The following is a 15,174-nucleotide window of genomic DNA, read 5'->3' on the forward strand; positions in this document are numbered from 1 at the left end:
CATTTGTTTATTAATTGACTCTGAATCTAACTGAAACCTCAGATGCAGGTGTTCTGATCATGGCTCCTACTTTACTACCAGACTACTGGTAGAGGAGGGAAGAAACTCTACATCACTGTGTTGACTGGCTGCACAGAAATACACTGAACTGTCTTCAGGTTGTCTCAGACTCTGGATGTGGAGATAGGCCTCTTTACCACCATCTCCACTCACATTAAAGTGTTTTTCATATGATGTCTCCATGGTTACTGACTGTGTATATATATTCCCAATTAGTTTGATAGCAGTGTCTCCTGCAGACTCTTGGTACCATAGAATAACATAGTAGTCAGGGATAGTATGATTGCAAGTGAGTTTTACATTTCCTCCAGGTCTCACTATTAGTGATACAGGGGTCTGATGAACCTTGCTGCTAAACGACTGACCTGTTGATAAAAAAGAGAGAACAATATAGAGAGAGTAAGACTCAGACAAACAAGGTTATTTTCTTTAGTTTAAAGACATGTAGACATGGTAGGTATGTAATGATTGTCTTGATGAGTTATTTAATACCTGAAACCCAGACAGGTACAGCTGCCAAGTAGAGAAGAACTCTGTTCATGGTTGAAGATGGTGAAGATGATGATGAAGATAAGGATGATGCCTGGGTGGAGCAGCGATATGAGTGTCTCTCGCATGACGCCACATCACCCTGTTCTCTCTAGTGCTGATCTTTAGAGCAGTCAGTTGAGATTAAGCCTCTTTCTAAATGTGTGTATAGAAACAGTGTCTCCTGGTGGAGAAAATAGGAAATGCACTTCACTTAAGTCTTTATCTGTCCATCTGTTTCTTTGCTTGGTATAACAAAATTATGATCTTTGCTGTTTGAGTTGTATCAGTATTGATTTAGTTGTATGAATACTGAACTGAGTGAGCTTCATGGTTATTATATTGACTTGTATCAGTATTTAACTGACTGAATATTTAACATTAGAATACACAGATAATTCTCTAATTTCAGTATACAATCCAACTTAATGTCAAATGACTTTGTAAATGTTACATATACATTGCTTACAACAACATCCAGAACCGTTGCCGCCTTCTTTGGGCCCAAACTCATGTAAGATGGACTGAGGTGAATTGGAAAACTGACCTGCGGCATCTTGTGGAGGGTGCTTCGGGAATATGGGGTCCTGGGTCCTTTGCTAAGGGCTGTCAGGTCCCTGTACAACCGAAGCAGGAGCTTGGTCCGCATTGCCGGCAGTAAGTCAGACTTGTTCCCAGTGCATGTTGGACTCCGGCAGGGCTGCCCTTTGTCGCCGGTTCTGTTCGTAATTTTTATGGACAGAATTTCTAGGCGCAGGCAGGGGCCGGAGGGTGTCAGGTTTGGGGACCACACAATTTCATCTCTGCTCTTTGCAGATGATGTTGTTGTGTTGGCCCCTTCTAACCAGGACCTTCAGCATGCACTGGGACGGTTTGCAGCCGAGTGTGAAGCGGTGGGGATGAAAATCAGCACCTCCAAATCCGAGGACATGGTCCTCAGTCGGAAAAGGGTGGCTTTCCCACTTCAGGTTGGTGGAGAGTGCCTGCCTCAAGTGGAGGAGTTTAAGTATCTAGGGGTCTTGTTCACGAGTGAGGGAAGGATGGAACGGGAGATTGACAGACGGATCGGTGCAGCTTCTGCAGTAATGCAGTCGATGTATCGGTCTGTCGTGGTGAAGAAAGAGCTGACCCGCAAGGCGAAGCTCTCGATTTACCAGTCAATCTACGTTCCTACTCTCACCTATGGTCATGAGCTTTGGGTCATGACCGAAAGGACAAGATCCCGGATACAGGCGGCCGAAATGAGCTTTCTCCGCAGGGTGGTTGGGCGATCCCTTAGAGATCACCCGGGAGGAGCTCCTCCACATCGAGAGGGGTCAGCTGAGGTGGCTTGGGCATCTGTTTCGGATGCCTCCGGAACGCCTTCCTGGGAAGGTGTTCCGGTCCCGTCCCACCGGGAGGAGACTCCGGGGAAGACCTAGGACACGCTGGAGGGCTATGTCTCCCGGCTGGCCTGGGAACTGTGATGGTAATTTCTAAAATCCTAGAACCCATTGATCTGCATCTGGACAGACAATAGATGCCTCCTATGCAAATACCAGATCCCCCACATTCCTCTACCTATCTTAACAGTGGGACTCAGTCCTTTACTCAGTGAGAATACATTGTATAAAGAAATTTCCACAACAGAACGCCTCGGTGTCCCCCCGGAAGAGCTAGAGGAAGTGTCTGGGGAGAGGGAAGTCTGGCCATCCCTGCTTAGACTGCTGCCCCCGCGACCCGGCCCCGGATAAGCGGAAGAAGATGGATGGATGGATGGAAAAAATTAAAAACATTATTTCTAACCTTGTCAGTGACTATGTCCTATACATTTTGCTCATTTTCAACTCATTTTCATTGAAAACAAGAACATATCTGAGTGAACCCAAAGTTATGAACGGCAGTGTATATATATTAATGTCTTTACTGGCATTTAGAAGTTCCCCCCCCCATCTCCCTCTGCTGGTGTCTGTTTCAATACCAAAACATGTAAATATGTCCACCTATGGCAACTCTTCGTTTTCCCATTGTCTTATATGCACACTAAAGAAGGGCTTGATAGTAAAACATGACTATCGAAGTATTTTACCAGAGGGTTGTGCTTGCTCTGCTCGTCCTGGTTTAATTAGCCACCTTTTCACTGGTGACGTCTTGTTTTTCGTGTATATATACATTTCTGTGTATCTGTTAGTGTTCTCATTCTTTATCAAAGACAGAGCTGAGCTGTAAAATAGACTTTGGTCTCAGTTTGACACACACATTTGCACCAGAACACATGTATTGACCACTTCAGTGAAGAGACATGTATCACACTTGTTTGAGGAAAATTTAACCTACGGCCAAAAAAGTTATATACATTGGTTTTTGTAAGCAACATCTCAAGTGTCAATGCATGAAGTTAGAGAAAGAAAAGTATAGAATTGCATATTGTGTGCACGCCTACGGCACGTTTACGTGGCAACATTTTGGCCATGGCAGTGACGAATGTTACCCGGAAGTGCTACGTTTTATCTGCAATGAAGATGCTGGATGGTTTGTTGGCAAAACATTTCAAGCGAGCCACGAGTAATAATAGCTTACGACAGTTAGTTTTGATGATATTTGTATAGGACGTAACAACGCTGGCGAGTACGATGTAGGAAATACGATTCCTAGGAATAGAAACGTGCCTGCTGTAGTCATCAAGACAATAAAGAACATTGTCTTTTTCGAGCTAGCCAGCATTAGCTACTAGCCGTTTGTGTTTTGTTCGATTTCTGCAAGGTAGGGATCATACTTGCTAGATTGACAGGGTGTTGCATAACACCCCGATAAGATAACCTGGTGCCTAACTAGCTAAATCGTTTAAGATCATCATACATTTTAGCTAGATATTAAACGGACAAAATGGCTGTTAGACCCCAGTGCAGCTAGCTTTGGCTAGCTAGTTTTGACGTCAGTTCGTTTTTTTATATCATTGTTTTGTTACACTTTGGGGTATCTGTCTAGCTAGATATTAAGCACCAACAACTATTTATATCTAGCCATCAAGCTGACAAAACATCTGGGTAACTATTGATCCGAAAGTTTGCCAACCTAGCTATCTAGTTAGATAGATCCTGCTTTCAGAGAACTTGGATTTCAGTGCGCCAGCTACCTGACAGGCTTATTTTGCTATTATAAGCTAACGAAAGCAAAGCTGCGATTATGTCTATGGACGACTTCACTTCGATCAGCTTGCTGTCCCTGGCCATGCTGGTGGGGTGTTACGTGGCCGGAACCATCCCATTGGCTGTGAACTTCTCAGAGGTGAGTGCTGTAACTAACACTGAAACTACGTTTTTGCTAAGGAAAAAAAATACGAGTGGGGTTTTTGGTTTTCGCAGGTCTTGCCACTACCTGCTGAATTTATTGTAGCAAAGGAGCTTTGTCAATACTTTGGTTATGTTCGAACATTCCACACCGTTCTATTTCTTGATGTCGATTAAGTTAGTTAATCATTGTGCGTCTGCCCAAGTATGTGTGTGGAGTATTGATCCCTGTTAAGATTCGTCCCTCATGCACTGGTTGTTCTGTAAAGCTTATGAACCCTCTGCCCCGACTCCTGTCTGTCTACACTGTACTGAACCCACTGCCCCCCTGTCTCTGTCTGTCTGTCCTGCAGGAGAAGCTGAAGCTTGTGACGGTTCTGGGAGCAGGTCTGTTGTGTGGCACAGCCTTGGCGGTCATCATCCCTGAGGGTGTACATGCCCTGTATGAGGAGGTCCTGGAGGGTGAGACTCAAGCAAGCTTCTTACATTTTGATCCCCTTTACAATGTGTGGGGGGGGGAAGCGCTTGCTCGTATACTCCCTGAATTAGCGGGCCGTGGAAAAACAAGGGGGAAATCCGTAAATATCCCTGTGGGACAATAGAGGGCGATGAGCTGGTGGTTATCGTATATGGCTTTACTGAAACGAAAAAACTCTTCATTGCCACTGGTGAATGGAAAAAGTCTGAAGTTGACCTATCACAATAGAAGTTCTGTTGGACTTCGAGTTACCTCAATGTATAACGTCAAAAAGACAACCAAAGCAATCCAGTATGTCATAACACATGCAAACAGCGCTGCAACTGGGAAGCATGCAATCAAAACGACGATACGTACTGAAGCCTTTTACCTGTGTCCCAAATACACTTTGTTTTCGGGGGCCATGCTTATTTAGTCCAACGTTTCTAGCCAAGTAGTGTTTTTTGTGTCGCAGTGGGTGTGTTTCATTTTCAGAAACCCTGCATGTTATTCACCGTCCTCTTGGAGGTGTTTTGGCCTCTTGTTTCTTGGCAATATACATTCATATGTTCACTAACTTGGTGGTTTATGTTAGTCTGATCTTAAACAGCATTTTCCCACGGGAGTCAGATTACTACCCTAATCTGATTCAAGATGACTGGAGGCACAGAGGAAGATATTATTCTGCAGAGACAGTGTTTGTTACCACGGTAGCCTCCAGGTCACAAAAATGCAAGGTCAATGAGCAGTTTTCCATTTGACCAGGAATAACCCTTTTGAGAAGGCCACCCAGCCTACACATAGATATTTGTGTATATTTTGGCTGGTGAAAAGTATGACGGGCTAGTGGATTTTTAAAAATCTACCGGCCACAATAACTGGTGACCGAAAAAGTCAGTTTGAGGCCCTGATTGCTTGTCTCAGGCTTTGTCTCTCTTTCTCTTGCCCATCTCCTACTTCATATACAGTGGGTAGAACAAGTATTTGATACACTGCCGATTTTGCAGGTTTTTCTACTTACAAAGCATGTAGAGTTCTGTAATTTCTATCATAGGTACACTTCAACTGTGAGAGACGGAATCTGAAACAAAAATCCAGATTAATTTTTTATTATTAATTAGCATTTTATTGCTATAAGTATTTGATCACCTACCAACCAGTAAGAATTCCGTCTCCCACAGACCTGTTAGTTTTTCTTTAAGAAGCCCTCCTGTTCTCCACTCATTACCTGTATTAACTGCACCTGTTTGAACTTGTTACCTGTATAAAAGACACCTGTCCACACATTCAATCAAACAGACTCTGACCTCTCCACAATGGCCTAGACCAGAGAGCTGTGTAAGGGCATCAGGGATAAAATTGTAGACCTGCACAAGGCTGGGATGGGCTATACAACTGTTGGCGCAATTATTAGAAAATGGAGGAAGTTCAAGATGACGGTCAATCTCCCTCGGTCTGGGGCTCCATGCAAGATCTCACCTCGTGGGGCATCAATGATCATGAGGTTGGTGAGGAATCAGCTCAGAACTACACGGCAGGACCTGGTCAATGACCTGAAGAGAGCTGGGACCACAGTCTCAAAGAAAACCATTAGTAACACACTACGCCGTCATGGATTACAATCCTGCAGCGCATGCAAGGTCCCCCTGCTCAAGCCAGCGCATTTCCAGGCATGTCTGAAGTTTTCCAATGACCATCTGGATGATCCAGAGGAGGAATGGGAGAAGGTCATGTGGTCTGATGAGACAAAAATAGAGCTTTTTGGTCTAAACTCCACTTGCTGTGTTTGGAGGAAGAAGAAAGATGAGCACAACCCCAAGAACACCATGCCAACCGTGAAGCATGGTTGGGGACAGGACGACTGCACCGTATTGAGGGGAGGATGGATGGGGCCATGTATCGCGAGATCTTGGCCAACAACCTCCTTCCCTCAGTAAGAGCATTGAAGATGGGTCGTGGCTGGGTCTTCCAGCATGACAACGACCCGAAACACACAGCCAGGGCACCTAAGGAGTGGCTCCGTTAGAAGCATCTCAAGGTCCTGGATTGGCCTAGCCAGTCTCCAGACCTGAACCCAATAGAAAATATTTGGAGGGAGCTGAAAGTCTGTATTGCCCAGCGACAGCCCTTAAACCTGAAGGATCTGGAGAAGGTCTGTATGAAGGAGTGGGCCAAAATCCCTGCTGCAGTGTGTGCAAACCTGGTCAAGAACTACAGGAAACGTATGATCTCTGTAATTGCAAACAAAGGTTTCTGTACCAAATATTAAGTTCTGCTTTTCTGATGTATCAAATACTTATGTCATGCAATAAAATGCAAATTAATTAATTAGAAATCATACAATGTGATTTTCTGGATTTTTGTTTTAGATTCCATCACTCACAGTTGATGTGTACCTATGATAAAAATTACACACTTCTACATTCTTTGTAAGTGGGAAAACCTGCAACATCGGCAGTGTATCAAATAATTTTTTTCCCCACTGAATCTGTGTTAATTCCATTTCTCTCTCTCTCTCTCTCTCTCTCTCTCTCTCTCGCGCTCTCTCTCTCTCGCGCTCTCGCGCTCTGCCCCCCCCCCCCCCCCTTACTCCATCTCTCTCTAGGTGTTCACCACCCCCATGCTAGCGTTCAGGTGGAGGGGGTGGCGGTGTCTGAGCATAAGGACGGTGTGAACACAGCTCTCGGGATCAGCGGGGAGCACAGCCACGACCACCAACACCTCCATGCCTACATCGGCGTTTCTCTGGTCCTGGGGTTCGTCTTCATGCTGCTGGTCGACCAGATCGGGAGCTCTCATGTACACAGCACCGCTGAAGGTCCGTGTGAGAACTGGGAAGCTAGTTTTTTTTTGGTGTCCTGCTTCGATAGAGCATGGTCTGATCTGTGGGTGTCTTTTGTATTTAGACCCAGAGGCTGCGAGGATTGCCAGCTCAAAGATTACCACCACCCTGGGTCTGGTAGTACATGCAGCAGGTAAGATTGCTTTTCAACGTTTCATGCAAACTTTTCTGAACGCAGGGAGAGTGTAAAGGATGTAGAGGCTTGTTGTTCTGAACAGTCCTTTTTGTGGGCATGTGCATTTCACCTGTCTATCTCTCTTCCTGTCCCTGTCTGTATGGTACGCTGTGTGTTGGTGATCCTGTGACTGTGTTCTGTGTTGCAGCGGACGGCGTGGCCCTCGGAGCAGCTGCCTCCACCTCCCAGACCAGCGTGCAGCTCATTGTCTTCGTAGCCATCATGCTGCATAAGGTATTATGACCTCCTCAAAACCACTGTCATCTTCTAAGGCCTCCTCAAAACCACTGTCATCTTCTAAGGCCTCCTCAAAACCACTGTCATCTTCTAAGGCCTCCTCATAACCACTGCCATCTTCTAAGGCCTCCTCAAAACCACTGTCATCTTCTAAGGCCTCCTCAAAACCACTGTCATCTTCTAAGGCCTCCTCAAAACCACTCATCTTCTAAGGCCTCCTCATAACCACTGCCATCTTCTAAGGCCTCCTCAAAACCACTGTCATCTTCTAAGGCCTCCTCAAAACCACTGTCATCTTCTAAGGCCTCCTCAAAACCACTGTCATCTTCTAAGGCCTCCTCATAACCACTGCCATCTTCTAAGGCCTCCTCATAACCACTGCCATCTTCTAAGGCCTCCTCAAAACCACTGTCATCTTCTAAGGCCTCCTCAAAACCACTGTCATCTTCTAAGGCCTCCTCAAAACCACTGTCATCTTCTAAGGCCTCCTCAAAACCACTGTCATCTTCTAAGGCCTCCTCAAAACCACTGTCATCTTCTAAGGCCTCCTCATAACCACTGTCATCTTCTAAGGCCTCCTCATAACCACTGTCATCTTCTAAGGCCTCCTCAAAACCACTGTCATCTTCTAAGGCCTCCTCAAAACCACTGTCATCTTCTAAGGCCTCCTCAAAACCACTGTCATCTTCTAAGGCCTCCTCAAAACCACTGTCATCTTCTAAGGCCTCCTCAAAACCACTGTCATCTTCTAAGGCCTCCTCATAACCACTGTCATCTTCTAAGGCCTCCTCAAAACCACTGTCATCTTCTAAGGCCTCCTCAAAACCACTGTCATCTTCTAAGGCCTCCTCAAAACCACTGTCATCTTCTAAGGCCTCCTCAAAACCACTGTCATCTTCTAAGGCCTCCTCATAACCACTGCCATCTTCTAAGGCCTCCTCAAAACCACTGTCATCTTCTAAGGCCTCCTCAAAACCACTGTCATCTTCTAAGGCCTCCTCAAAACCACTGTCATCTTCTAAGGCCTCCTCAAAACCACTGTCATCTTCTAAGGCCTCCTCAAAACCACTGTCATCTTCTAAGGCCTCCTCATAACCACTGTCATCTTCTAAGGCCTCCTCAAAACCACTGTCATCTTCTAAGGCCTCCTCATAACCACTGTCATAAACCACTGTCAACAGGATCTGCCACAACATACTAAATGTGACTAATTTCTTTAAGATCATGTTAATTTGTCCAATTACTTTTGGTCCCGTAATATCAAGGGACTGTATAAAGTAATTTTATACAGTCCCTAAATTTTAGGGGATTGTACTTGCTACACGGTTCATGGCTTGTGGGCACAAGCAGCCTGAATACAAATAGCCTGCACTTTAACCTTTAAATAATTGTTTAATTTCAAACCTGATGCGCCGGGTACAGAGCCAAAACAGCAAAGCTGCACTGTACTGTAAATCTGTTATTTTATTTATTTGATAGAATGTGCATATAGTTCATGGGGGAGTTTACTTTCTGTAGGCGCGGTGTATGTAGTTGTTTGGTCTTTTGCAGTTGGTCTCTATGTTTAACACTGTCTTCCAGGTATTTCTGTCCCTCCCTGTGTATTCATAAACACGTAACTGTTTGTTCTGTGGTAATTCCTGTAAATGTTGTGTGTGTTTAACCCCCAGGCCCCAGCTGCCTTCGGTCTGGTCTCTTTCCTGATGCATGCTGGTCTGGAGAGGAACCGCATCCGTAAACACCTGTTGGTTTTTGCCCTGGCCGCCCCTGTCCTGTCCATGGTGACCTACGTGGGCCTGAGCCAGGTCAGAGGGCATGTACTGTAGAAAACCGTTCAGTCAGGCCGCTGTGCCATCAGTCGGCTTTGGTGTGTATATAAATGGGGATAAAAATTGCCAAGTGGCCTAAAACGAAACCCCTCTCTGTGTCTCCTTCCCACTCCAGAGCAGTAAAGAGGCACTGTCAGACGTGAACGCCACTGGCGTGGCCATGCTGTTCTCCGCCGGGACCTTCCTGTACGTCGCCACCGTACACGTCCTGCCTGAGGTGGGCGGGACTGGACACAGCCATGCCCCCGCGCCTGGGAAAGAGGCAGCTAAGGGACTGAGCAAGGTGGAGGTTCTGGCCTTGGTGGTGGGCTGTCTCATACCACTGGTGCTGTCTGTTGGACACCAGCACTAGACAACAGAACCGGAGGGGAAAGGAGAAACTCAGAGGACGGAAGGAGGGATGGAAAAAGGGAGTTTGGATTGGAAGCAGCCAAACAGAATCCTGAAATGTCGCAGTTTTCTGATGTTCTTTTTATCTGTTCGTTTATGTTGCTGGACTGCTGATTGGTTGGAGTGGGGTTGACCTTGTTGCCGGGACAACAACCTGCAGCAGAATCAGATCTACACTGGAAGGCAGAAGAAAGGGGGTGATGACGTTGTCAGCGGCAACCTTCCTCTTGTTCTACGCTGAGCAGGAAGGGGTTTCTGTTGACACTGATGACAAGGCACTGTGTATAGTACTATCATGTTCTCCTGTCCTCTTAGCACACGTTTATGGTCTCCTTTTCGTTTTGTCTCTGATGGAAAGTCCCTTAACAGTTGGGTTTTTCCCTAGATGGGCTGTACCCAGGCTGATGACAGTCATTGGATCATGCTTGTATACTGCTTCAGTCTTTCTGATGAACTGTCTACTGTGACCCCTTTACTCAAGTTGTTATATTTTTATTGGACTGGCCTTGAAGAAATGTAGGGGGCTTAATTTGAAATCTAAATGAACTATCTTACTCAGACACAAACCAATTTCATTAGTGTAGGATGAAAGTAGAACTGTATTAATATTATTGCTAGTGGAAACTGTATCTATTAAGTGACATTCTGTGAACTTTGGCTGGAATATCAGGCTTATCCATCTGCTCTACTGTTAAGGGAGATTAGACATCAATCTTCCACAGACATTAACTAACCTTTCAACTCTCGGTTAAATGGTCACTCTGAAGTTAAACAATAAAAAAGCAGGCACTCACCAGTTTTTTGGTGAATGGCTTAAAGCAGTGGTATTCAAACGCATTCAGCGGGGACCACATTTTCTCTTGGGTAGAATTCTTTGCATGTCGTTGCTACGGTACGTTCAGTTTTCCATTGACTTACAGTGTAACTTTCAGTTCATGAGACGTTCATCTAAAATACATTAAAATAAAGTGATTTTCTAACTCAACTAAATACAAATGTAACTACGTTATAATGTACGTTATACTTACTTGCACTCGTAGTTTTTTGGTCCAAAATGTTGGGACCCTGTCTTGGAATGCCACTGCCTTAAAAGAGGACAGCCACATAAAGGGCGCCTTGCTCCAGCACTTTTCTGAACCTCCTCGCCGAGACACCACAACATCTAAACCCTTCATAGTCTTTTCTGAATTACTCGTCTTTTGTGCTTACTTTCCAATATTTGCTAGTTTTCTCCTAACCTGTTTTCTTGGTAAAGGAAACAAGGCTTGATGATTGTATAGATTACGGATTAAATACTAGCCTTTGTGGTTCAGATGGGGTGGGGGGGGGGGCTTGTACAGTTTAGGTTTAAATGGTTTCAAATGTCTGTAGCTAACATCTTTCCTATATGAGGGACCATCAATATGGACTGTATGTGGCCATACAGGGTCGGGCATCTTTGGTCCGTGCTGATCTGTCTGATAGTCTTGTCTGTATCAAGGAAATGCCATTTGTAATTGGTCCAAAACCAAGCATCAGAGTTTATAATAGGTGGTTTTATTTTCTTTCTCTTTGATTGCGTTCAGTCGTGTTTTGTCCATATAAGAATCGTAGTGTGTATTGTTCAAAAGGCTTGCGCCGGTGATGACGACAAAACAGTGCAGGTTCAGGTATTGTCTTTGTCCATGGCGAGATCTCAAATGGACGTGGCTGTTTCACATCTCTGGATTTGGCCTAAAATGCTACGTGTCCTGAGCAGTTGTGATAACTGTTGTCAGCCCAGTTCAGTGAGAAAGCCATTGGATTAGACCCAAATGGTGCCCTGCCCGCTAAAGGGCACATCAGTTCACTAGGGCTGAAAGCAGTTCTCTATATCGGGAATATGGTGCCAACTGAGGACGCATCCACAGTCTCATCAGAAAATAAGTTTTAAATAACTTGCCTGCATTAAGATTGACCTGGTTATCTCTGACGCATTTACCTGTCGTCAGGTTACTACAGCACTTAGGGGACCTGTTGGTTCATAATTTCCCGGGTTGTCTCCCTGTTCCCTACCAATTACACTTCTGACCAGAGCAATATTGATAGTTCTGCTTTTAAAGGGAATGGAATGCCATTTGGAACGCTTTCTTTCTCCATGCTTTAAAAATTTGATTGTAGTCCAAATTGTTGGCTTTGGGTTCAAGTTAGCCGTCTGACACAACACTACTCAGGAGAGAAGCCCTTTTGGTTGTTGTGAAGGCTGGCTGCCTCGACTCAACCCTCGTTTCTGATTGGCTGGGTTTTGTAGGTGTCACTGTAACCATGCCTACCAGCAGATGTGTGTCTGTACATGCAGGATGTATGTAATGTATATATTGAAACTGTACATATGTTTTTCCACACCGTTAATAGTCTCGTATGGGGAGGCGACAGTAACTTTTTCAGTACTGTACTAACACATAGGTCATGTGGCTTTTGGTTGTATTTGGCTGGTTGATGTGCTACCAGCTAGCCAGGCTACACGGCTCAGGGCAAACAAGGTTTAGAGTCTTAAATGTAATTAAAAAATGTTATTGACTGAAGTTGAAAGGGGAATATTCGGACAATGTCTGAAAGGTGTCTAGGTGTCAGAAATGGTATGATTGTGATCCTGCAGCAAATATATCACAAAATGTATGTCATTTGTCACGATTGATTGGGCTTCAAACATTTAGGGCCGATTTCACAGTCACAGATTAAGCATGGTCTAGGGCAAAAAATTTAATAAATCAAGCTCAATGGAGATTTCCACTGACCTTGTTTTTCTCTAGTCCCGAAATAGGCCTGATCTCTATGTGCAGAACCAGCCCTTTAGTTTTTGTTATAGAAAGTGAATTTTTCATAATTCCACAAAGATATGTGTACCTGGCACTTCACTTAGGAACGGGGTAGGACTTATGCTGTAGCCCTTACCTCACTGTGCTCAGTGACTGTCTAACTGTTAAGTTAGAATGATTTACGGACCTTGACACATTTAAGGTATTTGCCATAATTCCCCTTTAAGCTTTCAATTAAATAGTTTTACATGGTAATAATATTTTAACTTCTCAATGTGTTCTTATAAGAGGACAAGGCGACAAGCCGTGGGGCTCGGGAAGTCTTGCTTGAAAATCGGGAAGGTAATACACAAATTAGTTGTTTAATGATGAGATTTCATGAACGGACTGTAAGTCTGTTCTAAAATGATGCCCCCCCCCCCCCATAACTGTTGGTCACTAATAAATCTTTTGGGTGCTCAGGGGAGGTGGTTGTCTGGTCCCAAAGGTTTATAGTCAGAGCTAGTGCGCCAGGTGGACAATGGGGTGACATTTGAGTAGCAAGGGGCGTTTGTCTGTGGCTGGGTCTGGTTGAGAGATTTTCGGGGGGTCAAAGGTTAGCGAGAGAGGTCACTGTTTGGGGGTTCTCTTGTGATCATTCCTTAAGGAGTCTGCCTTATTTCTATATTTTGATTGTGCAATGTAAAACCGTGTTCTTTGATGATTAAAATAAAGTTTTTTTTAATTGGTGCAAACTGAATATTGGGTCCCGGTTCTCACTGATTGGTCCCCTGTCCTGCCCGGATGGAATCGCCCTCTGGAGCCTGGCCTCGTCTTCTGGAGCCTGGCCTCGTCTTCTGGAGCCTGGCCTCGTCTTCTGGAGCCTGGCCTCGTCCTCCACTGAGCTTGCTATTAATAAATCAGTCAATGAAGTTATTTGGCTCCTTATACAGTAGGGAGAGCAAGTATTTGATACACTGCTGATTTTGCAGGTTTTCCTACTTACAAAGCATGTAGAGGTCTGTCATTTCTTTTGCAATAAAATGCAAATGTGATTTTCTGGGTTTTTGTTTTAGATTCCGCAACTCGCAGTTGAAGAGTACCTATGATAAAAATTACAGACTTCTACATGCTTTGTAAGTGGGAAAACCTGCAAAATCGGCAGTGTATCAAACACAGATACGCGTTTGTTAGTCACAAGTAGCTTAAAAAAAGGCAAGCCAGAGAGGAGGGCAGCAGTCAGTATCTGGTGTGACCACTGTTAACCTGCAGTGTGACTCATCTTCTTCACATGGAGTTGATGGGGCTGTTCACTGTGGCCGCTGGAATGTCGTCCCACTCCTCTTCAATGGCTCTACGAAGTTTCTGGTGTCTTGGTGGGAACTGGAACACACAGTCGTTCATGTAGGTCCAGAGCCTCCTAAATGCCCAGTGGGTGACATGTCTTTTCAGCATGCTTTCCATGGAGGTCCTTGGAAATTTTCGTCCAGCGTGCCGCTCCTTGAAACTTTAGGGTCATGTGTTATCGTAGTGAAACGTGAGTTGATGGAGGCCAACGAACGCCACGACTTTGGGCTTCAATCCTGTCGTGGTCAATTTGTGCGTTAGAATCGATGTTCTTAAAATATGGTTGTGTCATCATATCTAGCTTTTGTCTGGTCATAGCGCAACGACCCCACCACCACTCTGTTCACAGCGTTGACATCAGCAAATATGAATTTCTCCAGGATTCCAGTGGCGATTGAAGGTGGGCTTTTGCAGTACTGTTAAGACCCTGGTGAGGACGATGAGCTTCCCTGAGATGGTTCCTGTTTTTTGTGCAGAAATTCTTCAAACCCATAGTTTCATCAGTTGTCTGGGTGGCTGGTTTCGGACGATCCCACAGGTGACAAAACGCATTTTACACTGGCATTTTATTGTCCTCGGGTCTTGGTGCACGTGCGTTATGGTCATGTTAGTTAACCAGCTTTCTGACATGCCACACCTGTCAGGTGGATAAATGACCATGACAAAGGAGAACTATGGTTTTGTGAAATTATCCATTGGTGCATATTGGACATTTCTGGGATCATGAAGTGGGACCAATAATTTACATTGAGTTTATGTTTGTTCAGTGCTGTAAATGTGCAAATCACCTGTAAATTGCTTTAAATGTATGTACACTCTTAGTTCTCATATTCCTTCACCCAATACCTTAACCGCTTAGCATATTGTTCATGAAAATAGATGGACTGTATGTCGTCTTAAGTTGGTTTTGTATAGTCTGTCCCTATATGTATTCTAGCACTAACAGAACTATCTCACCAAGTGCACGCAATTCTACATGTAGTTAGCAAATAAATGCTCTGCTTTCTCTACAGGATGTGCCGTAGTCAGAAAAACAGCTTTCACTCTCCTGACTTTCTTACTGCCTACTGTAAGTGGCTGACTGCCTGCATAGCTGACTGCCTGCCTGTCTGGAGCACAGCAGAGCGGATGACTGGCGTCTAGTGACCCAGCAGCAGATTTACTAACACTCATTCCTAAAGCCTCTCTCTCTGACCCTCCCCCTCCCGTCCTTCCTGTTCTCTCCATCCCTGCCTCCCTGTCCTGCACTCATCCTCCAGCTGACGCCGTTTTGGCAGCAGCATC

The 15,174-nt window shown here is 44.9% G+C and overlaps 1 protein-coding gene across 1 annotated transcript; it reads left to right on the forward strand.

The window, feature by feature from the left end:
• Positions 1 to 3,059: 3,059 nt before the first annotated feature.
• On the forward strand, positions 3,060 to 13,303 carry slc39a9 (solute carrier family 39 member 9). The gene is made up of 7 exons (XM_010865347.5): positions 3,060 to 3,855; positions 4,211 to 4,319; positions 6,920 to 7,132; positions 7,221 to 7,289; positions 7,480 to 7,565; positions 9,239 to 9,373; positions 9,513 to 13,303. Exons 1-7 carry the CDS (start codon positions 3,754 to 3,756, stop codon positions 9,747 to 9,749), a joined length of 951 nt encoding a protein of 316 aa, XP_010863649.1. The 5' UTR covers positions 3,060 to 3,753; the 3' UTR covers positions 9,750 to 13,303.
• Positions 13,304 to 15,174: the final 1,871 nt, after the last annotated feature.

Source organism: Esox lucius, chromosome 15, assembly GCF_011004845.1.
Source record: "Esox lucius isolate fEsoLuc1 chromosome 15, fEsoLuc1.pri, whole genome shotgun sequence".
Classification (NCBI taxonomy): Eukaryota; Metazoa; Chordata; class Actinopteri; order Esociformes; family Esocidae; genus Esox; species Esox lucius.

Bases quoted from the DNA above. Each gene is read 5' to 3' on its own strand.
- slc39a9 (XM_010865347.5), top strand. From the start codon at position 3,754: ATGTCTATGGACGACTTCACTTCGATCAGCTTGCTGTCCCTGGCCATG. The intron at 4,320-6,919 runs GTGAGACTCAAG...ATCTCTCTCTAG, and splicing joins GTATGAGGAGGTCCTGGAGG to GTGTTCACCACCCCCATGCT. The intron at 7,566-9,238 runs GTATTATGACCT...TTTAACCCCCAG, and splicing joins TAGCCATCATGCTGCATAAG to GCCCCAGCTGCCTTCGGTCT.